Below are 27286 nucleotides of genomic sequence, written 5' to 3'. Positions count from 1 at the left end.
TGTTTTTATATTTTACAATCAAAAGATATTACATTAGCGTTGTCTGATAAAAAACATATAAGCTCCTGTAACATTTCTCTTGGCAGAAACTACATCCCTCGTAAATTTCAACGACTGAAAATTGATATCGACCATTTTTTTTATTTTTCTTTGCAAAAAGAACTAAAAAAAATTCCTACAAATTTCCAATGAAATATAAAAGCACACGACACACGGGGCACGTGAATGAATAATATCGTCGAGAAATGAAACTCCCGTTATAATAACACACATATATATATATAAAGATAAGGAATCCCAGGAGCAAAATGTCATTTCAATTTAATGATTTGAATTTGCACACTGCATTTATACAATTTTATATATATACATGCAAAGGGAAATGTTTCAACTTATCGTTTATCCATATGAACAAAACGAGTTCGATAAACGACACTCGATTTAGTTCCTAAGCGTCTGTCGTTAAAGACATCCGACACAAAAAAAGTTTTTAAAAAAAAAAAAAAAAAAAAAAAAACTCTCGCCAACTTTTGTGAGTTAAATGACAGAATTAAATTAAAGAAACATTTTCTTACAAGAGAATGAGCTTTTCTGCATTAAATTGACTCAATTAAACTGGACAATTATTTTTTAATTATTAGAATAGGATGAGATTAAAAAATTCAGTAAAAAGAAAGTTTTACCGAAATGATAAATTTACCAATTTAAAAAAAGGAAATTTATATCTCCTTTCTATAAATAGTATTAGATAATATAGTAAATACTTTTAAAATATCTCTAACGTATAAGAAGAAATTTTTTCACATTTTTTAACGTTAACACTTGATAAATGTGACTTCAGAGAAAAAGGAATAAAACAGTATAGAGAAACTGTTTTAAAATTTGAAATATGAAAATGTGGAATTTTAGGAGAGAAAATATTGTCTCTCTTCGATCAGAATGGAGAATATAGATTTCCTACAAAGTCTAAAATATTTGAAAATTGGAGGCCAATTTTTAGCCAAGAGTAAAGAAAAATATCTGGACGTTTTGAAGCCTAGTTTACTACACTATCGACACTTGAATCCGATAACGATATCTTAAGATTTTACGTGTTCAGGTGTATATATATATATATATATATATATATATATATATATATGGAAACTGTATTCGCACACGTAGCAGATGCCAGCTTCGCGACTCCCATAACCTATGCACAAAAAGGCTTTCTCTCGAGACTCTCGAGTCTCACGTATTAAATGAGATATCGCCCAAAGGTATATAACACGATATTCGATATAATTCCATACATTTCTCTTAAAAAGTGACACTTGTCATTTGAAGATTTTTCAAATTATTTTATAGTTTTAACCCTTTTGGATTAATACATAAATATAATTTATCATTTCTATTGAATTCTATTAATTTTCCAAAGAAATTTTATACAAATTCGAAACATGTGATTGAACTTTAACGTGATTTTTTACGTGATGTTAAAAAACACCTGGTGATAAAAACTATGACAATATAAAAATGTAATAGGGTCATATAATATTTGTATAGTGTACTCAACAGTTACTGAGAAAAGTACCGTCTTTTGAAATATTTTTTTTCTCAAATACAAAAAAAATAAGTTTTTAAAAAATGTATACACATTTTTTGCCAGATCACATATATATTATATATTATATAAATATATAAGAAACATTTTAATTATAATTTAATTATTGTTTCTCTTTACTACGTAGTAGAGAGGAGGTTGTTTCGAGATCAAAATTTATGTTTGCATTTCTAAACTAATACAAATACAAAAAAATATAAATGAGATCATGAGTGAACCAATGTTATTAATATATGAAAAATAGTTGGGAAAGGATTGAGATTTAAAAATAACTCAACGTGAATTTAATTATGTGCAAAATATTATGCAATAGAATCAACCTAACGGAGAACCTTGAAATGAAATTTCAAATATTTTTCATAAACTTGAATTTTCTGAATGAGAGTAAAAACAATTGAAATCTCTATATACAATTTTCAATTTCATGGTAAAATGTCTATTATACAAAAAGACATTAAATAAAATTGCAGAGTGGGAAGCAAAATTTATTATTTCAAAAAATTTTATGTACTTCATTGTTATATTGAAGTTCACGGGAAACTTTTAATATAAACAATAACTATTTTCCTATTATATAAACAATTTGCACACAAATGTTTTAAGTACCACGGTTGATGCGTAACGAGGTTATTTTTTTTCTTTATCATCCACGAAGATTGTCATAATTATATATACATTAAGAATTTGCATGAATCAGAAATTGTTAAAGGAAGTAAAATGCAGATTTTATATTTCAAACGTATAGATATATAAATACAGTGAAAAATAAAAGGTGTGTATTATTTTTAATTGTTTAAGCATTTAAAAAATAAAAAAATATCCGAAACAATGCAATTATTTTTATATTTATTATATGCCTACTAAATTTATTTTATTTTTTTATTATTTAAATTATTTTAAATTTATTAATTATTTAATTAAGTCTATTTTTTATTTATAATAAAGTTTCATAATAAAGTAATGAAAAAAATAAATAATGAAATAATACTAGTGAATAATAATTTTAATGAGGTTCATATGGCATAATTCAAGTTTTATTCAGTACTGAATTAAATCTTGGTTTGTATGAGAGGCCCTACTAACCACAATTGATATAGAGATTGAAATTATTTATCTTGTCTTGTCGAATAAAATCCCTTTTCTTTTTTCACTCTTGGTTCATTGATGTAATAATTTGTCTCGTGTGATTTAAGGTTGTCTAAAAAACACCGCTCACTAATGAATATAAACACGAAAAATTTTTTTCTTTTCACTAAAAATTTTCATAACCCACTATTTCTTTTTTCGATCACTCACACTTGAAGATTTTCATTATAAAAAAATTCGTCACTTTTTTGGTTTTTTTAATTATTTAACTAGAAACTATAACGATGACTTAATTTAATTTGGTATAGGTAAAAATTTTGAACGCTACAACATATCACTGTCACTTAAAAACTGAGAGACTAATACGCAGACTTTGGAAAAAGGTTGGGAAAATTTAAGTGCGACTCTTTAGAAGAGTGGTGAACGAATCGAGAGAACACCAAGTGAAGATGAATAAAACCTTCTAACCGCGTTGACTTTCCTGACTGAGTCACAAGTGACATCGACTGGAAACGAGTCATTACGAATGCAACGACTCGTTCAGAATACGCATTCATCTTAATATCAATGAAATAATCTAATCACGAATATAAATTTTTATCATACTTATTTCGTAACACAGACTGAAAAAGAAAAATGTTATTTTATTCCGGCAACAATATTATATACTAATCAATTTTTTTCTTTTTTGTTAAAAACAGAAGTTTTTATTTTGTGAATTAAATTTTATAATTTAAATATTTAAGATTATAAGTACAATAAAATATTTGGAAATTAATTTTGGAACATTAATTCTTTTCACTAAACAAGTAAGGTAACCGGAAATTGAAGATTGTGACGTCACCTACGAATTGTTAATTCGCTTAGGAGAAAAGACATTTTATCACGTACGAGAAATCCCTCCACCCCTCTCACTGTGTGTATATATATATATATATATATTTATTTCTGTAAAAGAATTGTTATAAAAATAAATTCAAAATTTTATCCCTTCGACCATAAAAGAAAAAATTAATTAAAAATAACTTTATTTTTAAATTAATATGTAATATTTATACAACAGTTGATTTTTTATCATAAAACAATTAACATTTAATTGTTTATGTTTATATAACAGGAGTGAAATTAAAGTAAAATAGAATGACAAAATGATTTAGAAATTCCTTTCTTTTGTGATGAGAATATAATAAGAGAGAGAAAGAAGATAGGAAATCAGAGATAAGTACATCGTTCTCTCGACAAAGGCAATTCTATTTGAAAAATTAAATCAAATATCGACAAAATGAATCATTCATGTAGTGATTCATTCCAGTGGCAATTTTCAACGTCCGTCAAATATATACTGTAGTTAATAACTGAGTTACGTAATGTCATAATAATATCCCTGCATTCTTTTTCAAGTTTTTTTTTACAATTTTATAGGTACATATTGTGTAACCAAAAAAACGAAGCAAAAGAATCAAAAGAAGAAAAAAACCAAAAAATTTTGATGAATAATGGAAGTAAAAAAAGTTGGAATTTTTAACTGAAAAGGCTAGTATGTTTTCTTTTTCTTTTTAAAATAAATCGCGAGGGCATTGAAAAGTTGGGGAAATGACAACTAATATTTTCCGATAAGAGAATTTTTTTTTTTTTTCAGTGAGTTCTTTGTCACCATAAAAGAAGATGGTTTAGTTCTTATAGTGATAAAGCACTAGGAATATAGCTACTATATAGATGTTTACGAGGCCATTTAGAAACTGGGAACGAGGCCACCTGAGCTTCTGACGTGCGCGGGGGAAGCATGAAATGCATTCCATGATGCACTTATGATCAAAACGATTACCATAATTTCTGCCAACTTACATTCTATCCACTATATGTCATTCACAATAGGGTACATTTATTGCATACAGATGTATACATATGTTTTATTGGAATATTTTACGGAAACTTAATTCCATATAATTGTCCACATGTTTCACGTTTAAAAAAAAAGAAACTGAATTTAATTCATCACAGTATCAAGTTATACTTTTTTTTAAATAAACTGAAAAAAATTACGCCAATATGAACTTTTCACTTTTTTTATCTCACTAATATTGAATAAGAAAATTTACTCGAAAAAAATATTAAATTTTAAAATATTTTTTTATATTTTTTAGATATAAATTTTTACAAATAAATTACAAAAAATTTATCTCATGAAAATTGTAAAATTATAATAAATTTGTTTTTCATTATGTAATTTATGTCACGTATGGTACAAAAAAAGCATCTAAGACGTAAACGTATAACTCATGCAGTTTCTTTTCAGAAATCTGAGATGTCATAAAGAATGAAATGTCTTTAGGACGTCACACATAAAAATATAGAATCCGGATTGTCTTTACATTTTTTACACGTATTTCACATTCTATAGAAATCCTACGTTTATTACACTTAAAAAAATATGTCTGTTGCAAAAAACAAAAAAAAATACAATAAGCATAATGAGCAAAATTATAAAGTTATGAAATAATAATTGTTTCTATCAAAATAATATGTCTTGATAATTAAGTTAAATTCAAATACAACTCAATTTTCTTTTCCAATACCATTTTTGTGATGCAAAAATAAATTTTTACATAAACTCTTTTAAGCTGAGAATATTCTATAGTTTCAGGCGAAATAAAAAAAAGTCCCAATGGGAATACAGTCTGGTGTAAAGTATATATACATTTTTTTTTCGACACTTTGTATTCCTATACAAAGTGTTCCTGTTACTCCCTGTAAATCAATATCAACGGATTGCTATTGTCCCGTGAGGTATCCTGGTGATGGGGATTAAATCCAGGGTGAAGATTTTTCAATCACTCTTATCGTCGACAGGCGGTGGAAAGACCGCGCCAACGACAAGAGAATACAAATGAGATGCTTTTTTAAATTGTTTTTCTTCCAGGATAAAAAATAAAACACTTAATCGAAATAGATGATTTTTTAATATCCCGAAAATTAAATTTCAAGAAAAAATTATTAAAAATAACATTTCTTTCGAAATTAAAAAATTATATATTAAATATATTTCTATATAAATTAATAATTAATATTAAATAAATTCTGAAACAAACAACAAGTTTTCCTATAATGAAAAAGAATTTTAAACTTGTGCAACTATCGTGTGCTGCCATCTCGCCTCTTTATAGTCAACTTTTAATACTAGTTTTCTCTGATGGTCAAACAGCCAGACAACTATTTGAATATTCTAACTTTATAAAGGAGATGAAAACTATTTTAAGCTTCTATTGTATTTTTAGTTGGAGATTAGTGCAAACTTTAATAAACAAAACATTGTATAGAAATTAATAAACTTCATGAGGAGGAATAGAAGAGGAATTTTCTGAAATTATTATTCTCAAATGAAATTGCAAAATGAAAAATGATTTTGCAAAATTTAATTGTTAAAAGAAGAGAAATATCAATTTATAGGAAATGGATAAAAATTCAATGAAATATGGTGTGTGACAAAAGAATATATAGGATATTTTATGTATAACCTGGATAATTTGAAACTTTTTTATATATAATATAACAGAGACTTGTGGAAAATTTAATTGTATTTTACAATCGACTTTGCATGGCTCTTATTTTTACGATCGTGTCTATTCTCTCATTAAAGAGACAACGGAGGAGAATAACGTCGTTGCTATTTAAGTATATATATATATATATATATATATATATATATATATATATATATATATAAAGATCTCACCTTACCCTCTCATCGTTAAAAGTTTACCATCGTAAAAACTTTTAACGCAAAAACGTGTTTTTACAAAGTAAACCAAAAGAAGTTATATACATATATATACAGACTGCATGTAAAGTTTCGGATTAAAGAGACCGTTGTTAATTAAAATATTGCTTACTTAAAAAACTTCTGAATCATTTCGTGTCAGCAAAAATTTTAAATTACAAAACTCTCTGAATTTCGAAAATCCCAAGAAACCAAAAAACGATTTTAATAAGATTTGCTCCGTAATGAAAATGAGGAAGAATCATTATTATAATACATAAGAAATTCATTCAAGAATGTGTTGATTCTTGTTAAAATGAATTAAGATCGACGTAGACGAACTTTAGTGTTTAATATGAACATAATCGATGGTTGTTGAATGCATGAAGTGGCAACGACAAGTTCCAACTCCTAAGCTTCCGGCATTTGCGAAACTTTACCCAATCGGCTTACCCATAATTGAATAGAGAAATCTCGCGTGCCTCCTTTCGTAAAAGCAAAGCACCAAAACGATATATGTACATTTGCATATAAAATACTCGAGAATCTATATACAACTTGGGATCAAATGTTCGAAAATATATATACATTAGTAGATCAATAAACATGGCTTTCATACAATAGAAACCTTTCATTTTATTCAGTTCGACATATTCATTATCAGAAAAAGAATATACCTATATATAACAAATAATTATATATATATACTTTGTTTTTACAATAGATTGACTCATGCGATTTTAAAAGTATCAAAATTTGATCAGTCTCATTTTCCAACAATGTCATATATACTTCCATCATATTGTTCACTGTGAAACTTTCCGCAAGGATTAATGAGAAGGCATTTCAAAGAAAACAATACCTCGGATCATTAATTACATATAATAAATCATTAATTAGATGAAAAATTATCTTATCGTGAAAAGGGAAAAAAATTTCCATGCTATAAAAAAAGTGTTTTCAAAGAGATCTAATTTTTTAAAAATCTTTCTTCAAAACATAAAAAGAAAAAGGATTATTGTTAAATTTAATAACCGAATTCTTAATATAGAACTAACAAATCTGGTTAACAAAACAAATTTCTTTATTCTCTCACGCAAAAAAAATAGTCAAAAATTAATACTTTCTATTGCTGATCACTTTGTGTTTTTTAGGACCTAATTTTAATAATTCAAACTCAAATGATTGATACGTTGAGTGCAGAAGCCGCGATCTATATATATATATATATACATTCAAGTTGGAAGCCTGACAATTTTATGGAAAACGATGATAAATTCCTCTCGCGTAGAGGAATATCCTTTGGTGCGGAAGCCACCTAAAGGTGTTCGCACAAACTCACGCGAAATCAAATCAACGAAAAGTGAAAAAGAAAAAAAATATCACCACAGATTTTATTTTTTTCTCCTGCAACAATTTTTCCACAAAATTTAAAATTCTGTCAATGTTTTCGACAATTTGATTTAGATTTTTAAGAAAAAACGTTTTTTTTCATTTATTCTAATTACACTTTTTATTTTCAATTATTGCAAAAAAATTTGTTCACTTCAATTCCATTTGACAAATTATCAATTAAAATTTAATAATATTATTTAACAGTTAAAATATTATTTTACGCTTATTATAATAATTGTTACTTTAGAGAAACGATACTTTTACCAAAAATATTAAATTGTTTATTGAATTAATACTAAATAATGTTAATAAAATATCAATTAAAAAAAAAATTGTAAAAATGAATTTTAAAATAATTTTCCGCCTTTAATTTAGAATATTGAACTTTAATAAATATGGAATTCCTGAAGTGTTTCAAAATTATAATAACACATGTAATTAATTAATATTATACCAACATGGATAAATTATACATGTTAACGAGTTTACCAGTTAAATAATATTTTAACAATTTCATAACATTTTAACAAGATTAAATTTCTAATAGTTACATTCTGACAGAAAAAAATAAATAAAAACGATTATTTTATTAATATATAAAGAATATATACATATATAAAGAAGCTAAAACATATTTTTTGCGCTTAAAGTGTAATTAGAATGATAATGAAAGTGGGTCAAAATATTATATGAAAAGAGGGAGAATTCTTATAGAATGATATCGGATAGATTATTGAAATCGACGTCAAGAAATTATGTGCAGGGAAAGTGAGAGTCTATTCATGTAGAAGAGAATCATTGTGAACGAGAAATGATAGTGTGTGTGTATGTGTGTTAGAAGGGGTATTGATATCGCGATTTGCATGTCGAGTTTCCTGCCTACATCAGAGTGCAGAAGCGATGGCGATGGCGATGTCTATAAGCTGATAGGTGCTAAGCTTGCTTTTGGAAAGCGGAAGTACGAATACGCCATGCTGTCAACAGCTTTATTGACAGACAGATCGATCAACACAAGCGCATGCTGTGAGACAAACACGGCAATCAGCCCACCGAAATGAGCATTTGCATTTTGTCACATCGTTAATTACTACAGCGAGATGTCCACGTCACTCGTAATTAACGTCATTTCGTCGTCGTCAACCCCCCAACGATGACGAATTACATACAATTTAAGTATAAATGCCAAATAAAACGCTTCCACATACTGTAATGACAAAAAAGTTCTCTTCAAAATTTTATATAATAATTAATAATAGAATAATATAATTAATTATAGAAAAAGGGCCCGAGAAATCGAATTTAGTATAAGAAAATTGACATCCTCAAATTAATTCTCTGAAAGCAAAAATTTAATTCATTCAAATAATCTCTTACATATTTGTATTTTAGAAAAAAAACACAAGTACATAAAAATTTTGAAACTGCCAATCAAACATTGAAATGGTAAAAAAAGTTTTTTTTTCAAAATACCGCTGACGGTATAACGGGCAAATCAGCTCTATGGGAAAATGGAAACCATATATATATATATATATATATATGCGATGGGGGTTTAGTATATAGATGTCAGACCCTGGGTTTCGTTTTAGCCGTTTTGCAAACTTGGTACTTTGCGTAAGACGCTGTCAGCGCAACAGGACACGTCTGACTCAGCACTATTTTCGCTAAGGATCAAAGATCCTTCGTTCTTCTCGTCGAAGAAGGGGACAAGTTCTTCTCAACCGTGAATAATAAAGAAACTACTTCACAACAACTAACTCCATAAACAAAAAATGTCAAAGAAAGAATTTATGTTATAAACAATATTTAAAAAAATTCCCATCTCAATGAAAAACAAAGCGAATTTCATTACATTTTATCAAATGAAAATTCTGCTATAATTGCAAAGGTTAAGTAAAAATTATTCTAAAATTAAATTCAAATTGGTTGAAAAGCAAATTCGGTTAAATTTTTAAATATAATTATATTCAGTTAAAAAAATTCTTAATATAATACTCATATACAAAGTTAGCGGCGTCGAGTTTTGAAAAGTTTTATAAAAAAAATATTCTCTGCCAAAAGTAATAAATTGTAAGTCCTAAGTAAAGATGATAAATTTATTCATAAATCTTGTTGCATTTGTATAGTATTCGAGGAAGAAGGGAGGGGGAAGAATGAAAAAGGGAAGGGTTTTCGGAAGTTCCTTGAAAAATGTCCCTGGTGTTCAACAAGGGTAAACTAGATTTTCACCGGGTCAGAAATGTGGATAAAAACATCGCAATTTTTTTCACTCCTACAAGACAGGAGGATGAGGGGGAGGAGTGTACAATTCGCAGCCATTGTCCGTTTCTAAATCCATGGGAATTCTTGGATGAGAGGGATTTTCTACTTCTCTCTCCCCCCTTTTTTATTAGCCCACCCCCTAAAAAGAGAGAGAGAGAGAGAAACGTTTCTCTTTTCTTTTTAGAATGCGCGCGTGGTTTCACCGGATAGAAATTAAATTTGTCTTCTGAACAACAATAAGAATTGGAGTCGAATCTTGGATATTAGCTAGCCAAGCGAGAAGACGATTTTCTATATTAGTCGAAATCCTCCTCCTTCTCTTTTGCTCATAAAGAAATGTCAGAAAAGCATCTCGAATTGCAAAAAAGAAATTCTCATTGTTCGTGATTTTGCTCGACAAAAGAGAAGGATAGAGCAACGTTGCTTTGCTTCTTCTTTTTTTTGAAAAGAATAGCGCGCGAGCAACTGAGGTTTTCTGAAATCACAAGATTTTTCCCATTCGCGGGATAGAGGGGGTAGGATTTTTGCCGACGAAAGCGGAAATGAGGAAGATCTGTTGCGGAAATTGAAGATAAATTCTAACTTGAGTAAAATAGCACTTTTCAGGATCTAGTTTCTTTTCTCTTATTAGATTTTCACAGAAAAGAGAAGAGGAAGTTTCGAATGTTTTAGAATTGCTTCTAGATTTTAATTGAATCAAATAATTTTCTATATATAAAGTAATTCTTGGACATAAACAAAATTTGCAATTTCACTCTAATTGGTAAATAGACAAACAAACTTTTTTCTTTATTAATTATAAAGTTTAAAAGAGGATTTTTAAAGAAAATTATTTTTATTTCATAATTCTAAAACGTGAGAATTATGAAGAAAATGAAAATTAGAGTAGAATTTTTATTTCAAGTTGAAGGCAGTAAAATGGCTATATACAAGGTCAGGAAGAATGGGTCTTTTCTGTTGAAAATCACATAAACCACGCGCAACACCGACAGTTTATAAACAAACACTGAGATAAAGCTCTTGTAAATATACACACAAACAGGGGAATATTCTTGGCACGCTTGGTCCAGACAAATATATATATATTGTGACTTTCGAATGCAGGCCAGGGTCAACCTCGATTCCCTGGCGTCACGTGACCAACGAACAATTCACTTTACGTAACTTGTTATAAACAAGAAAATCATAGCCATCAAAAACTCACCCCCGATTATATATTGATTACTTAAGATACAGCCATGTGATAAAATTCGATATTCCTGCTTCTCTCCATAAAACAAGCCTTTGATATTCCCCTCCTTAGTTACCTAGCGAACAACATAGGTAACTAGCGAACATAGGTAACTTTATTTTTACTGTACCATTTGTGATTATAATAAATCTATCTACCTAAAAAATAGCAAAAGGTAAACAATAAAATTGAATTAATTAATTCTATTGTTAATTTAATAATTTTCTATTTCCATAAAGTAATATTTTTTATTGAATAAATATTCACGCAGCAAACATAAATCTCAATTTTCAAAACGAAATTAAGATGCTTGAGATAATAATAATAATAAGAGCAGACGTTAGTGAAGATTTAACAACCTTGAAAAAAAGAAACTGGGAAAATAATCAGAACAAAATCCGCACACAAACAGTGAGTTCATAAAATTCTCCTCTCTTTGGCTCAAACCACTAACATTTGGATTTATCCTAACGGAGATAAGAGCAAGAGATGCGATCCACCCCAGCTTTTTGGATCAACGATCCAAAGCTTCCTAAATTACACTACTAGGATATTTCTTCCATCGTGAAAGCCTCTGATCGATCCTCATTTCCCCTGCGTACATCGAGAGAACCGATAGTTAATTATACAGTCGGTCCAGCGGCTTGTATGTACGAGCACAAGTGCTATACGAGAGAATGAGTGAATGAGAGAGAGGGGGGGGGGGGCAAATAAATAGTTGGAGGAATTGATCCTAAAGCAAAGAGAGTGAGTGAGACAGAGATAGAGAGAATTACGAAGAGAGGATAACGTATCCCGAATAAGCGGAGGATCGGACGCTGGATTGTGGTGGACATTGTGCCAGCTAATTGCTCATGGATTAAGGACTTATCGAATCGGTTTACAGGCAAAAGCGATCTCATCTAACACACAAACGTAAAACCTTTCCTTCTTGCTTCACTCATGATTCAAAATTTACCTCCTTTTTCCTCTCCTTCTCTTAGAAACATCTGGACGTACCATTTACTCAAGCATAATAATGAGAACAAGAGAAATTTTTTTAAACTAATCAACAAAATGGTGAACAAGTTTTTTTCACTCGTTTTATTCTAACCGGTATTCTTAATTTTTATCCAAAAAATACTATTTTTCATAAAAATTACCCAAAAAAAACTTTTGTCTTTAAAAAACACTCACACAAAAAAATAGAAACAAAAGTAAAAATTAAATATAAAATTAATTTCGTCGTGGTTTTATAATTTATCGGAATAAAAAATACATATTCTTGATATTTTTTTTTAATAGAGATACTCGCAAGTTTCCAAAAGAATTTCACTTTCAAGTTTGACACAAAGAAATGTATGTGACAGGGCATTGGAGTTTTTTTTATAACGTATTATAAAAAAGCAGCTTTGGAACTTACCTTGATACGTCTTCCTGAGATACGGCGCGGGGTGTTCCGGTTCCATGTAGAGCAAGCGAAGATGCATGACGCGATTCTTGCGAATACGCCAGTGAATTGTTCTCCAACGCCGAGACAGAACCATTTTGTTTTCCTTCAAAAAAAAGGAAAAAAGTAAATAAATAAATAAAAAATGGAAAGATTAATTTAAAAATAAAAGAAATTCACATTTTCATTACAAAAATCCATACTAACAATAAGGCAAACATTTGACGGGAATATACAAATTTTTTAATAATTAAGTCATACTAAAACTCATTAGATGAAAAAATACCATTTTCAAAGTAGATGAACAGATTATAAAACGAAGAAAATTGAATAATTTTTTAAGTTTTCCAAACAAAACTTTTAAAGAACATTTTTGGCCTTGAAACTCATAATTTGAGTGCAGAAGAGAAAACTTTTCAAGAGTCTGAAAGCTTGAACGGTTCGCGAGGCACCAAAAAGGGGTGTTGGTCGCAAGAGTACGAGGGGTCGTTTTAAAGGAGCTATTTGAATTCCGTTATGACGTAATGCCAAAAGTTGGTCGCGCTTCCTAGTATGTTCTTGACGTGGTCCAATGGTATGGGGGAAACTTTACGACCTCCGCTTTATAATGCCAATGAATAAATTATATCGATCGACGCGCGAAGAAAATGGTGGTTGCTCTTGCGAAGAACGAAAATGTTGCGAGGTCTTCTTCTTCTTCTTCTTAAGATCGAAAATTCATTTTTCTCCTTGACTTCGGTTTGATGAAACAAAATCACCACTGAAAGCGGTGTTTACTTTTTCACAAAGCTCATCGACATGAAAAAAATGAAATTAATTTTTTTACACAAGGAGCTAAATTTAAAAAAAATACAATTTATATTCTTTCGAAATTTGTAAAATTGGATTTCCTTTTAATTGAATTTTAAAAAAGTACAAAACAAGGAGAAAATTCATTAAAAAAAGTAAATGTCTCATTATCTATCGATTTTCAATGAATTATTCTCTTTAATCGGGAACAATTCAGTGGTGAAAATATCGACATTTTCTGAGCATTGAACGAGTCACGAGTCTTATAATAGACTGCAAAATGACATTCGTTAAAGTAGTAATCAAAACTTTTTTTCTACCTTTGAAGCCCGTCGCAAAGAACTTGAAATACTCTATTAAAATCGTTTACTTGAGCGAAGAGGGGAGAAAAAGAGATACCTGGACACAGCGATGGAGTTCAAATAAAAAGGTAAAATAAAAACGTCAAACAAAAGTTTTAATTTCCCAAGTTTGTTGCACAGACATTTCAAGTATTTTCACGAGTGGTCTCATTATTTTTCTCTTTAAATGAATTCTCGTAGCGAGATTATTCACACTATATAAACATAAACTGTATAAGCAACTTTTGTTAAAAAAATTTACTTAATTCTAATTCATTAATGGATTGTAAAATTGTTTTTTATTTATTTTTTTCTTTAGCTTTTCATTGATAATGATAAAAAAGTATATTATAACTTGTACTTGTGTTTTCTTTTTGTTAAATTTTTTTTTCTATTTTTTTGTCTGGTAATTGAATTTCGGTTATATATTTTTTATCAGACCTGAGTTTTAAGGGCTTTTAAAAAATTTAACACTCCTCACAGGCAGAACTTCTGAGCAACTGCACACAACTTAATGGCCCTAAAGTCAACCCAGTGCTTTTATCTTAATTGAAGTGTATTTTTGCAATGGATTTTAAATTTGAAAAGAGAATTATTTTAAAGGAAAAAAAACAACTTACGAGGTTGTGGTGACAGCGAACGATCCGAGGCTGGTGGAGGTGGAAGTGCTCCTTCTGGTTTTGATACCAAGAGAACAACTCGATCTTGTGTTGCTTTCAATGTCGCGACAGCTTCTTCATGCGTTACATTCTCCAAATTTTTATCGCCCTGCTGAAAAAAATTGAATAATTTCCTGAATAATCTATTTCACTTTTAATCGTCGATTTAGAATTAAAAAAAAAGTAATTAACGTAATTGTTTTAATTAAGTTAATTTAAATCTTTGCTAAAAACAATCTAATTTAAATGAATTGTTCTTAAATGGCTAATTAATGATAAATAATTATAAATAAATTATTCTCTGGATCAATAAAAGGAAAAACAATTTTGAGAACAATAAAGGAAAATGAAAAATGTGACTGACCAATAAGGGCAGATTTGGTTCACTTTGTGAAACTGTCACTCGGCAACGTTATTTCTACGCGCCTCGTTGGAGAATTTAATTGAAACTTCGCTAACCTATTTCATCCCGTAAAATTCTCTATCTCTCTCTCCTCTTGAAACCTGCCCTGAACCCGTTAGAGGAAATTAAAGGCTCAGAATGCGATTGTGAGGTGATGCGACTCTTTCATTCACGAAAATGCTATACGGAAAATGGCTTAATTGCAGATTATGAAATTATCAACGTGGTTGTTGGCTCGTCAAATATTTACCTCACTAAAGATGAGAGTCACATTTCACAATGTCAAAAAGTTCATATGTCAAAAATAATATCGAAATACCAAAACGTCTATTGTTAATTAAATACCTTTCTCTACTCTCAAAGTCACAAATTTAAATTTGGAAAAATAATTTATAATAAAACAGGAAATTGTTTTAAAATAAAGTTAGAGAATATTTCTTTTTCAAAATAGTTTATATAATAATATATATATTTTGATTTGAACATTTTGACGAAGTTTGCATCTCGAAACATATGGCGGAACATTTCAAGTTAAATCGAGTCTCAATTGAACTTTTACCACGCGGCATTTCTCGATACTCCTTTTTGAGGTCACGTACCTTGCAGCATTTACAAGAGGGCTAAAACTAGATTCTGAACCGCAAGAAAAGTTCGATGCAAGTGACAAGATATCGAAAAACTTCTGATACTTAGTAAAACCCTGCGAGCAAAACGAAATTTATAATCGCGAAACTTTCCTTGATAAAACTGCTTTTTTCAAACATTTAATTTAGAATATTACATTTTAAAAAAATCTAATAAAAACCATTCAATATTTTTTTTAATAAAAAAGAAAAAATCCAAAGGCGTACAAATAGTATAACGAAACTAAAAAAATACTGCTTGTCGAAAGAGAGTTGTACATTTTTTAAAAGCATAATATATGAATGTAAGAAGCAACACAAAAATGGCATTTTTCATTTGATAAATTAAGAATTTAAGACATTGATTTTCATCTCAGGAATATTTCTTTTCAAAATATAGAATCGAACAAGTTCTTGAGGTTCTAGGATTTTTATTCTTTTTCCTTGTCACAGCATTGCCGATTAATGAGAGGTCGAGGTGGTCGCAAGACTGACGGCCACTACTTAGAAGGAATCACCGGAAACGAAGGCTGATAATAATGGATGAGGTGGGAAACGAATCGCTCGTCAGAAAACAAAAGGAGAAACTCTGAGGATTTCTGTTAGTAATGTTTGAGCCAAACTCTCAGTGCCACAAACCCTCGAGGTACTCGATTTTCTGCAGGACTCTCCCTCTCTCTCTCTCTCTCTCTTTCTATTTCTCACGACTCAGAAAATGTTCTCATCGAGTAAAAGAATAACTGCCCCTAACCATCTCTCTATTATCGACAGATCCTTCCAATTTTCCAATGTTTCTCGGTTCAAAATATCAAAACAAAAATGAAAACAATTGAAAATTGTATCGTTCTCCCAAAAAATTAAATTAAAAAAGGAAAAATGTCAATAAAATAGGTAATAAAATGTCTTTCTTAATTTTCAAATCCATATTTGGAAATAAGCAATTAATTAATTGATTTATATTTTTGCTGTTAATAATTTGAAGGAAATTAAAATGTTTTTTTTTAATATAATATATATTTTGTGAAAGACATTTTGGAGGCGGGGAAAAGAAATTTATTTCTGGTTGAATTTGGACGTGGAGAAGTGGTATCACTGACGAAAGAGCTATCAATTACTTGAAACCCTCACTTTTCGCGCCCTAATCTACTTCTCTTATTCGTATTTAACCATCCATTTGAGGTGAATGTAGAACCCAAAACTCTTCATTTTCCAGGGGCTTTCTCTATCACAATGACAATGAAAAATGATCACGACTTCACTTTTTCTCGGATGTAACATTTTTACGTCTGATGATTACAATCATCGACATTTTTACCGTCTACTTCATTTTATAATCAAATAAATTTCAAATTCTTGCTACTACTTTTTTATGATTACTGAGATCCTAAAAATATACTTTACGACGAAAGTTTAAAACACTTTTTTTTATTCTTCTACTTTTAATAACTATTTTACAATAACTTCTTTTTAATAACAGCTATTTGCTTACTCTTATAATGTAAGTTCTCATTAACTTCCCTTTAATACCACTTTATGGATTATTTTTAATTACTTCTTAAAAAATATGCATTCAAATTCACTTAATGTATTAAAAAAAATTTAGTTTTTTTCGTTAAATTCTAAGTTAATTAAAAGCAGAATTATGTTTATCTGATTTTGTGATAATTTTTTTTCTTTTTAATATTGTGTAATTTTTCTATAATACCAGTTGATAAATGTCAAACGATTGAAATAATGTTCCAGCGAGTTTCGTTTATATTACGAAGATTTACAACAAATCATGAAAACTTTTTCTTCAACATTACACCCAACATCGTTAACATAAAACTCAGAGCGTCCGGTGAGAGTGATAACGGGAAAGTCTAACGCTACGACTTGCTACGAGAAAATGTGAACAACTATCCGATGTGCGTAGATAAATAAAAGAGACGAGTCACTAGAATTTTTATAGCCCAATAAAAAGCCAACTTCCTTTAAACTATTTCAACGTTTAAGCGCAACTAGAGTACACAATTTTTCAGTTTTAGTTGTTAATTTGTTTCTTAAAAATAATATTATATAAACTCGATTAAAAATTTTTTTTTTAATGAAAAAATTTCTCACCAAGGCGTTTCTAACGGCGACCAACTTGTCGCCAACAATAAGTCTTCCATCTACCTGAGCAGCTCCACCCTCCATAATTTTTGTGACATAAATGCCATTGTCTCCGGGGATGTGTTGATTTCCGATGCCACCTGCGATACTAAATCCTAATCCTTTGTTGCCCTTAATCAATTCTATTTCCATTAATTGCGTGTGCCTTCGTCGCCGGACATACTACAAAACACAAAAAAAATAATCATTTTCAACTAACAAATTACAAATATTTTTATTATCATCTAATTTAGAATTTCTATTTTTTTGTAAAATAACTTTTTTTTATGTATGTAATTGGTGCAATAACGTATTTCGAGCCAGATTTTTCAAGACTTCACCAACTGATAGAAAAGCAATTGAGGAAAGAAGCACCAAGACGTTCCAAGTGGTTTTAAGACTATTTACTCAGGTGACGGAGCAAGGTTTTAAGTCGGAAATGAAAAGCGAAGATAGAAGTTAGAAAAATACGTTTAAAATCAAGCGACCAATTACATGGAAAAGTATCCAAAATAAATCTATATAAATATTTGATTATCTAGTGTTTATATTTCTTTAATTCATTTATTTTATTTCTAAAAAGAAAAAAAAATTAAAATTCAACTATTTTTTCAATCTTGTAGAGAAGAATTTTGTAAGTTATAAAATATTAATAAGAATGTATAAGAAATTTAAAACAATATTTGCTCTTTGATTAAAATATTTTCACGTTTTTGTCGTCGGCGTTTAAATTAAAAAAATATATACAAAAATCTAACGCATTTAATATATAAAAAAAAATTGAGATTGCAACAATATAAAGTTGGAATTTCTCATGTTTCTATTAATATTGAAATATTTTTATATATAAAAAAAGAGTTTTAGAAGAGAAAAAAAAGAGGAAGAAGACAATTTACTTTGCTTGTTATTTATCTAAAGAACAAAAAATGAAGTAAATTCTCTTTTATTCAAACAATAAGTCGGTGTAGTTTTCATTTTTTAATATCTCTCTTTCGGAAACAAGAACTAAATTGAAAAATTCCTGACAAAACTATTTGTCATAAAATAGAAAAATCTGAAACCATGACACAAATATATTCACAAAGTTTTAAAGTTTTTGTTTTCAAAAACAAAAATACTGCAAATTTTTTTACTTTATTAACTAAATATAATTAATTAGATTTTTATACTCTTTATGGGGTAAAACAATTTTTTATATTTTTTATTAATTTTTCTAATTAAAATTATTTTATTTACAATTTAATTATTATCAATCTTAATACCTAATAAAAGTTGATAAATTTGGAGGTTATTTTGACCAAAATTTAAAATTTTTACAAAATAACCTCTAAATTATAAATGATTTTTTTCAATATTAAAAAAAAAGTTCACAAATATATGTATTTGAATGATAATATATAGTTTCAATTATATGTTTTTACAATAAACTTTTTCTTTAGACACTCACCAATTTGACGGTATTTCCGGCTCGCTTGAGGGCGTCGACAGCGGCTGCATGAAGAACATCAACAACGGTCACATCGTTCACCTGGAGTATCGTGTCGTTAACGCGAAGACGACCGTCGGCTGATGCAGCTCCACCCGGGATAAGTTTGGTAATGTAAATGGCAGAGTCATTTCCAAAGTGTGGATTATCAGTGCCACCAGCAATACTAAATCCAAGTCCGGCGCTACCTCTCTCGAGAACGATCTCCTCGTATTCCCAGTCGTCATCTCCATTGACCTGGAAAACGACAGAACAACCTCGTTATTCCTCTTAAGTGCCTCGCAATATTCCCAGTCAAATAAACGTCTGGCAAATATATACTGTTTTCATGATTGAACGCCTTTTACAAATCATTACCTTACCCCCTTAAAATACTCAATTTCATTTCAAATGCTATACTCAGGCAAAATTATTATTATTTCAGATTACTGTCTTTTAATTCAGGCGTGTATTTATATATATATATATACTGTAAAACAAATAATATAGATATAATTATCACAACTTCTTTTCACAATTAACCGTTATTAAAAAACAGGGTTGGGTAGCAATTTTCCTACTCTTATGTTAAATTTACGGTGGTGGGGGAAGTTTATAAACTTGTCCAGCAATTGTAGAGCGCGCTTAAGTTGGAAAACAATTGATTCGTTTCGATATATCGATTTGATGCGTTGAGAACGCACCTTATTATTTCTCCTCCTTGGCGGATTCGCGCGCGCAAAATGACATAAGAAGATATTGTTGATAGTGAAAGTGCAAAGTGTTTGTTAATTCTATTGTAATCTGTAGTTTATCCGTATTTCCTAAGCAGTGTTATATGATTTTTTTTCTTTATTTATTTATTTTCTTAATTCGTGTCGTGTTTTTTCCAAGTGAAGTAAGAATTAAACGTTTATAACTCTCAATTGATTATACAAATATGTAAGTTTTTGAAGTCGTTTTACGTATCGTTAAAATCGGTGTTTTGATTCTTATATCGTGCGAGTAAAGTTACATTCGAGAATTTATTACGTACGCTAATGTAATAGTAATTCGTAAATATATATGTGTATGTGCAATTATGGAGGAGAGCAGTCTTGGCGGTTATCTTCCCTTCGACGATGGAAATTAGCGATCGGTGAGTTTATTTTTTCTATTTTATGAATTATTGGCAAAATTTTGTGTTTAGTACCTATGATTAAAAAAACGCTTAACGAAGAAAACATCCCAAATGAGAGAATTCTGAGAAAATAATATCTGGCGAAATGTTATTTAAGTTTCTTGAGTAAAGTTGTCATTCGAGTGTCTCTGTATATATATATATATATATGAACAAATCTCAGTGTTCAGTGAAACGTTTTGGAGGGGGATTTAGTGTATATGGGATAGATAGGATACAATACGACGCCAACGTAAGATGAACGTTTCCAAGGAAGTTTTAGAGAGAATGTGCTTGGAAAATTGTTTACGACAACAAAAGATGAGACGCTTCGGGATTTGACGTCCATTAGGAAAGAAAACCGAAGCGAAACGTAGCTAGAAAACTTAATGAACCAAGATTTTTCTTTTATTATAACCCCGTGATTTTATATATAGAGACTTTTTTGCCGTTCAAATGAAAGACGTTTTCATTAAAACTATACATTTATAAATGAACTACAGATCTGGAAATTTATTTTCTTAATGAAATTTAATTAAATACTTTATAGACTTCTTTTAATTTACAATAAAGATTTTCCAATATGGAATTCTTTTGAGAAAGGTAGAGAAAAAGTTTATATAAATTTGTATTATAACGTTCATCTATAGGAAATGAAAAAATTTAATTTGTTTAATTAAAATTATAAAATCAGTAATTAGTGACATTTTAATTATCAGTTTTACTAAAATTTAGTTTAAATTTTAGAGTATAATTTCAAGTGTTATCAATTAAATGCGATTTTTCAAAGTTTTAATTCAATTATTTGATCTATGCTTTTGATGTTAATGAATTAAATGCAGAATATTAGGTTATATCTCATGATAATTTAACAACAGAATAATACATTAAGTTATTAAGCTAATATGGGCCACGAGCTAACCAACTCAATCTGATGCTTGTTACGGAACTCCAAATCAATTAACTATAACTAGTCCCTTATGTAATTAGGCTCGTCTCTGCCTTGAATTACACGATTTTATAATAATTCGACTACCATTAAAATAGAATATTAATTATTTCTAATCAAAAAGTTTAATTTCATTTTAAACTTATATAACAATTTTCTTATATATCAATTATTGGATAACTTTTTTCAAAATTTAGATTAAGTATTAAATTACACTCAATTAAGTACTAGAGTTAATTAAACTACATTCACATTATTGATCGATTAGCCTATTACGGATTACAAATTCGTTCAGTCAAAAAACAGTTCGATTGAAACAATTCTATATATTTTGTTCAATTCAAAAATAAGGTTTAATTAGTAAACTTTTGTTTAATTAATTAATTTGATGGAAACAAATTTCGCTTAACATGATCAAAAATAAAATAAGTTAATATAAGAAGATAAAACCTTTTTCATAAAAAAAGTTTATCATTTCGTTGTAAAAATAATTGTGGAAGGGGGAGGAAACTTTTTTTTAAATTTTGTCGATAAGTTTCGAGTAAAGCGGAATTTTTTTTTTGAAATACAACACATATATATATATATATATATATATATAGTTTTGTCATGGCTAGAGTTTGAATATGTCATCAAGACGTAGAGAGAATGAAATTTTATAGAAAGAGGAAATAAAGTGGCGCCACGGATCACTCATCCTAAATCTAAAATGTTGTTTGAGAAAGAACCTAAGTCGGAAATCGAGTCTTGTAAAGGAGAATCAACTAGGATAATTTCCGGTCGTTGCGTTTCCATCGTAAAACTATCGTAGAATCGATTACTCGGGTAATCGATTTTTAAACAAAAAACCTCTCGTTTTTATTTCAATTCTCGATATAAATTGAATTTTGAATGACATACTTATATGAATTTTAAAAATTCAACAATAATGTTTACTTTATTATTTATTCACTGAAAAAACATTATTTAATTTAAGTAATCGATTACTTGACTATTATCAAAGTAATATTTAATTGTATTAAATAATTATTATATGAGTAATAATATAATTATAATAATAAAAATAAGGTCCAAAAATCGGACAAGTGTGAGTTACACTCGTATTAAAACCGAGGGTTCCGTACCCTTAAATCTTAAATTTGAGGGGGTTAAAGTGTGAAGGCCGTTGGAAAAATCCCAATAAATATTTTTTTAATAATAGCCGCAAGATATCGATTATTTGAACCAAATAAATTATTATGATTATTATTAATCAGGGAAACTTTTCATTTAAAAAATAAGTTTTTCCATGGTTTTTTTTGTTTGATTTTAATCTTAAATCCCTGGAAGTTAATTGAACATGAAGTTAACTATATATAAAATGGGGTGGTAGGGGATGAAGGAAAGGTGTTTGCCTTTTGGTAAATGGCAGTTCACAGTCATGAATTTATTAATCTTGGTGGGATAGAAGATAGGCTATGTGAAAATTTACAGCCCTCGTAAATGTGTAATTAAATTTAAACGCTTTCAAAGAGACTCAAAATGTACCTCGTCCTTTATTAATAGTACCTTAATCTCCACGGGCAAGAATCTCTTGAATGATTTTGTTCCTTGTATACTTTACGAGACTGAGATTTTTAAGAAAGACTTAAAACAGCAGTAAACCCTTAATTTTATATTAGAATTAAATTTCCACGTTTTTATTAAAAAAAAATTAATTTTTTCCGAATGGAAAATATATTTTTTTCAATCGTTGATCATGAACGTGAACTTTGCCGATGTAAAATGAATTGAATTGGTAATTTTTTTTATTTTTACAAAATGTATACTTGTTATAAATATATGAATATAGGTAGATATAGGAAAGACGAAAAATAAGAGTAGAAGCGGTTACAATGGAAGCCAAATGAAATTGCATTGGTCTTTAGGAATGCAGACACTAATGTTACGTACGCGTTTCCCATTATAGCATTTGAAGGTATGCACATCCCGATGGGCGTGACGGGTGAGAGTACGCATATGCAATTTAGGGTGGTGTGGGAGGAAGTGGTAGAGGAGATTTGCAGCACGCATCACGTTCCCTTACACATTATATATGTGTATGTAGTGCGTATATACGGGGTGTCTCTCTCTGTTCAGAAATATTAGTTGGCTTTATCAACCCGATTGCAGTTGTAGATTTATATACACCCTGTATGAAATGTCGAATTAATAATCGAGATTTACCATTCTATGAGGTCCATTCGCCATCCTAGTAATCATAGTCGAATTATCGTCCAGGGCTCACGCACATTAATCCATTCATTACAATCTGATTAGCATTCAATTTGACATTTGATTAACTATTTTGTTCAGTCGATACGGTTTTTTCCCTCTTCCTTTCACCTTTTATCCAAGATTCTTGTAAAAATTTTAGCAGTCTAAATTATTATTTTTTCAATCCTAGGGAGTAAAATAGTTCTTTTTAGCACTAGGACGTGAAAGTTTTTTTTACATGTAATTGAAGTTAAAATTTGTTCACTTGAGAAATAAGAAACGGGAATAGAATTCTTAGATGGAAGCGACAGTAGATAAGGTCGTGCTTTGCCCAGACCGCACTACTCGAAGCACGTGTTAACATCGACTAGTCGCGCACAGTTGATGAAAAACGCGGAAGACTATATGCCGTTCCTGACTACTGACGTAGTGCCAAGGTCAGTGTCAGAAACACTTTTTCAAATTGACACTTTATTACGTCAAAATAGTCCCTCTCGCGTATTACATTTATATATACTACGTCTTTCAACACTTTTTTTCTCAACATTGAAAATTAAATCCCCCAACTTATTTTAATATTTTATTTTTACACCTCTTGTTAAATTCTACAATTTCTGTTAAATTCACAACTACTACACAGAATGAAAATTTTTATATTATTATTATCATTTTTGTATTATTGATTTGTATTAAATTTGACGGGAATTGTTTTCGCGCGCGTAGATCTTTGCGCGTTACCAGCACGAACTACTCGTTTCGTGTGAGAGAGAGAGTCATCGCCTATTATAATATTAGACTGGTCGCAGTCTATTTTTGACTAACTATGAAAATATATACTTGGACATGAGTTCGTGGCTGAAATAATCCCGACCGCATTCGTGTGGTCAGTCACCGAGAAATTTGTCGAAAGTGATATGCTCTCCTTGTCCCAACCCCCACGCCCTTTCTCTTAAAAAAATACTTTACGTATTTTTCCTCCTTTTTTTTATTTAATATATCGCGCTGCTCTTTTGCGGTCACTTAACACTTCACTGACGAGGTCAAATTACTCAGAAAAAGAAAAAATTACTATTCTTTTCTTCTCTCGCCTTTCTCTTGACGATTTTCTGTTTCGTTAAATAATTTCTTAGCATTTATAGTATATATAAATAATAAATTAATAAAATACTTATAATAATAATAATAAATTTACCATTATTTTTTTATAATGATTGAAGTAAAATGAGAAAGGAAAGATCGGCTTTAAATTTAATACGCGTCTTGCACATTGAGTATATATGAAAAGTCTGTATGGTATCTTCGTTACACAAATTTTAGTTAAGAAGCATTAATGCATGTCTAGTAATTTAAACTGAAGGCATTTAAATATAGTGAAACAATTTCATATTCCATTTGAACGCTTCGAAATTTTGAGAAAGCATTTATATATAATAACGACTCCGCATCTGATAAAAATTATTATAATTATTCGTATAGCTAAAAAGAGTTGATTATTTTCATAATAATATGTTAATATTTTGAAAATTATTTTTTTTTACATATATGTATATATATAAACTCACGAAAATGTCGTTCACGTATACTAGAATGTTTATAAATGCAAAGCGCAAGAGGGAATTCGAATAGAGGAAAAGTTTTGTGGTGTTCTCTTGCACTTGTCGTGCAAGCAGCCGGAAACAATATCTAGAGCGTGTCGCGCGGGCACATCTTGCATTACCCCTCAGCACTTAAACGTATAAACAATGGTGAGCGTCCGAGGTCAACGAGTTTGGTATAGGTTTTTTTTTTTTTACTTTTAGTAGTGTTTAGACGATGAATAACATTCCAAAAGTATATAATTTATTATGTCCCTGTGGTAACTAAATCCACTTTCACAATGAAAATTCTTCCAATTTCAATAGCGTATCAAATTTATTTTACAAAAATTTCATTTTTGAAATAAAAAATAATTAATTAAACTAAAATTTCAAAAGAGAAAAAAATCGTTTTGCAAAAATTAAAAATTCGAATTTTTTTCTTGAACGTTTTAAAAAGTTTCTCTCTGTCTTGTTTTTGAATAAGTTTTCAAGATGAGAATTCCTTCTTTTTCGCATAAATGTTTCCTTTTCATAGGTTTCTTCATCTAGGAAGTAAATTACTAGCAAATATTTGGATCGCAAAGATGAGGGGTTGGTAAAGTAAGGACGAGTGCAATGTGTACTCGCTGTCTAAGTAGTTAGGGAAACTCTCATTGGTGTAGTGGCTACTCCAAAGTGTAGTGAGTGTTGTCCGAGGATAGACGAAAGGCACTTTTTGGCCGATGGCAAAGAAGGAATGGGTTGCCTTCGAAGGGTGCATTAGCAAAATTGGAGTATCTCCAACTCTCTCCCCCCCTTTCTCTCTCCTAGCATCAGATTTGAAACGAGACTTTACTATAGGTGCCATCAAAAAGTTATACCTCCTTCTTTTAGGAGCTTTTCTAAAGAGTTTTTTGCACCAAAGAGCAAAACTAATTGCTTTATAGTTTCTATTATATTATGGTTTTTTCAAAAATTATATAATTTTAAAGAAATTGTTAGTGTACAGTGGTTTTAATTAATTACATTTAATTTTAATTACAGCAGTCATTTTAAATAATTTTATTACTTGAAAATTTCATATTCATACATTTCCGAGAAAAACTTGTATATAAAATATTAATTTTGAGACATAAAAGCCCTTTTGAAATTCACATAGAATGTGGTATGTGAAAAAATTAATATTCTAATAGCGCGCACACTGTAGAAAAAAATGTCTTTGATGTAGGAAAATGGAAAATTCTTGAGTTTCAACAAATTCTGGTTTGTATTGTCAGGGCGAGTTCTCATCGCAATCTGTAAATGTCTCATTTGTTTTTTTTTCTACATACTATAGTACTTTTTTCTATATACGAATGACGTAAAATGCAGAACAACTTCTTCTTTGTCTTTTTTTAAAAATTTAAAACATACTACGAATTTTTAAAAAGTTTAATATTACGCTGTTTTAGCGATTTTTAATATTTTTAAATATTATTTTTACATTAATCGGTTTCATTAGAGTATGTAAAAATAATATTTTTAAAATAGTGACAATTTTTTTTAATATTATACAAAATTTCATTAACAGTAGAAAATTTTATTTATTTAAAATTATGCATATCCATGTGGTTTAAAAATTAAATTTTCCCACATCACTATTATGCTTTTCCCTTTTTCTGGACGAATGATTTTAATTTTCAGTTTTAATTGCTATTCTCTTTCCCACTTTCATTCATATATATGTGTATATTTGTGTCTTTCTTGCATCATTCTCTTTTTCGTTCGCTTTGTGATTTGCTTTTATATCTATCATGATAAAATCTCGAAAAAATAATTTTAATACTTATCTTTGTCAAATAATAATTAAAATTCTTATCTATTCATTTATGTACTTATATATTGACGTTTTTTTTTATTAATTTTCTTTAAAATTAAAATTCTAAAAAAGGTGAAAGAAAGAAAGAGAAAAAAGACGAAAAAGTAACCTTATATTTTCTGATTAAAATCAGTATTTTGTTTTTATTATATATTTGACCAGTACAGTATTAAATTGTATAAGTTGTGCTTTTTGTCCTTTTTCTCCCCTTTTTTTGCATTTTCACTCATTAATTTTGTTGTTATCGTGAAGCTTTCCTAATACCCCTCATATAGCTAGGATTTCCCATCTACGTTTTCCAGTCGCGAAGGATAATTCCTTCACAAAGAAGATTAGCAACTTTGAAAAATATT

At 29.2% G+C, this 27286-nt stretch overlaps 1 protein-coding gene across 9 annotated transcripts in view; it reads right to left on the bottom strand.

The window, feature by feature from the left end:
• LOC127278266 (disks large 1 tumor suppressor protein) overlaps positions 1 to 27286 on the bottom strand; it is a 157198-nt gene that overhangs the window by 31267 nt on the left and 98645 nt on the right. For 7 of the 9 annotated variants that reach the window (XM_051299884.1, XM_051299886.1, XM_051299887.1 and 4 more), the window contains 4 exons: positions 19159 to 19434; positions 17682 to 17894; positions 14514 to 14664; positions 12737 to 12869 (listed from right to left, as the gene is read on the bottom strand). In XM_051299884.1, the coding sequence (XP_051155841.1) occupies positions 12737 to 12869; positions 14514 to 14664; positions 17682 to 17894; positions 19159 to 19434 (773 nt within the window). The remainder of the gene's footprint in view (positions 1 to 12736; positions 12870 to 14513; positions 14665 to 17681; positions 17895 to 19158; positions 19435 to 27286) is intronic. The other 2 variants (XM_051299885.1, XM_051299893.1) reach the window with 1 other exon arrangement.

The sequence above is a fragment of the Leptopilina boulardi genome, unplaced genomic scaffold, assembly GCF_019393585.1.
Source record: "Leptopilina boulardi isolate dan_hultmark-lab unplaced genomic scaffold, ZJU_Lbou_2.1 LbouV2_202, whole genome shotgun sequence".
NCBI lineage: Eukaryota > Metazoa > Arthropoda > Insecta > Hymenoptera > Figitidae > Leptopilina > Leptopilina boulardi.
Note: the sequence above shows the minus strand (reverse complement) of the source record. Positions and strands in the feature narration are given on the sequence as shown.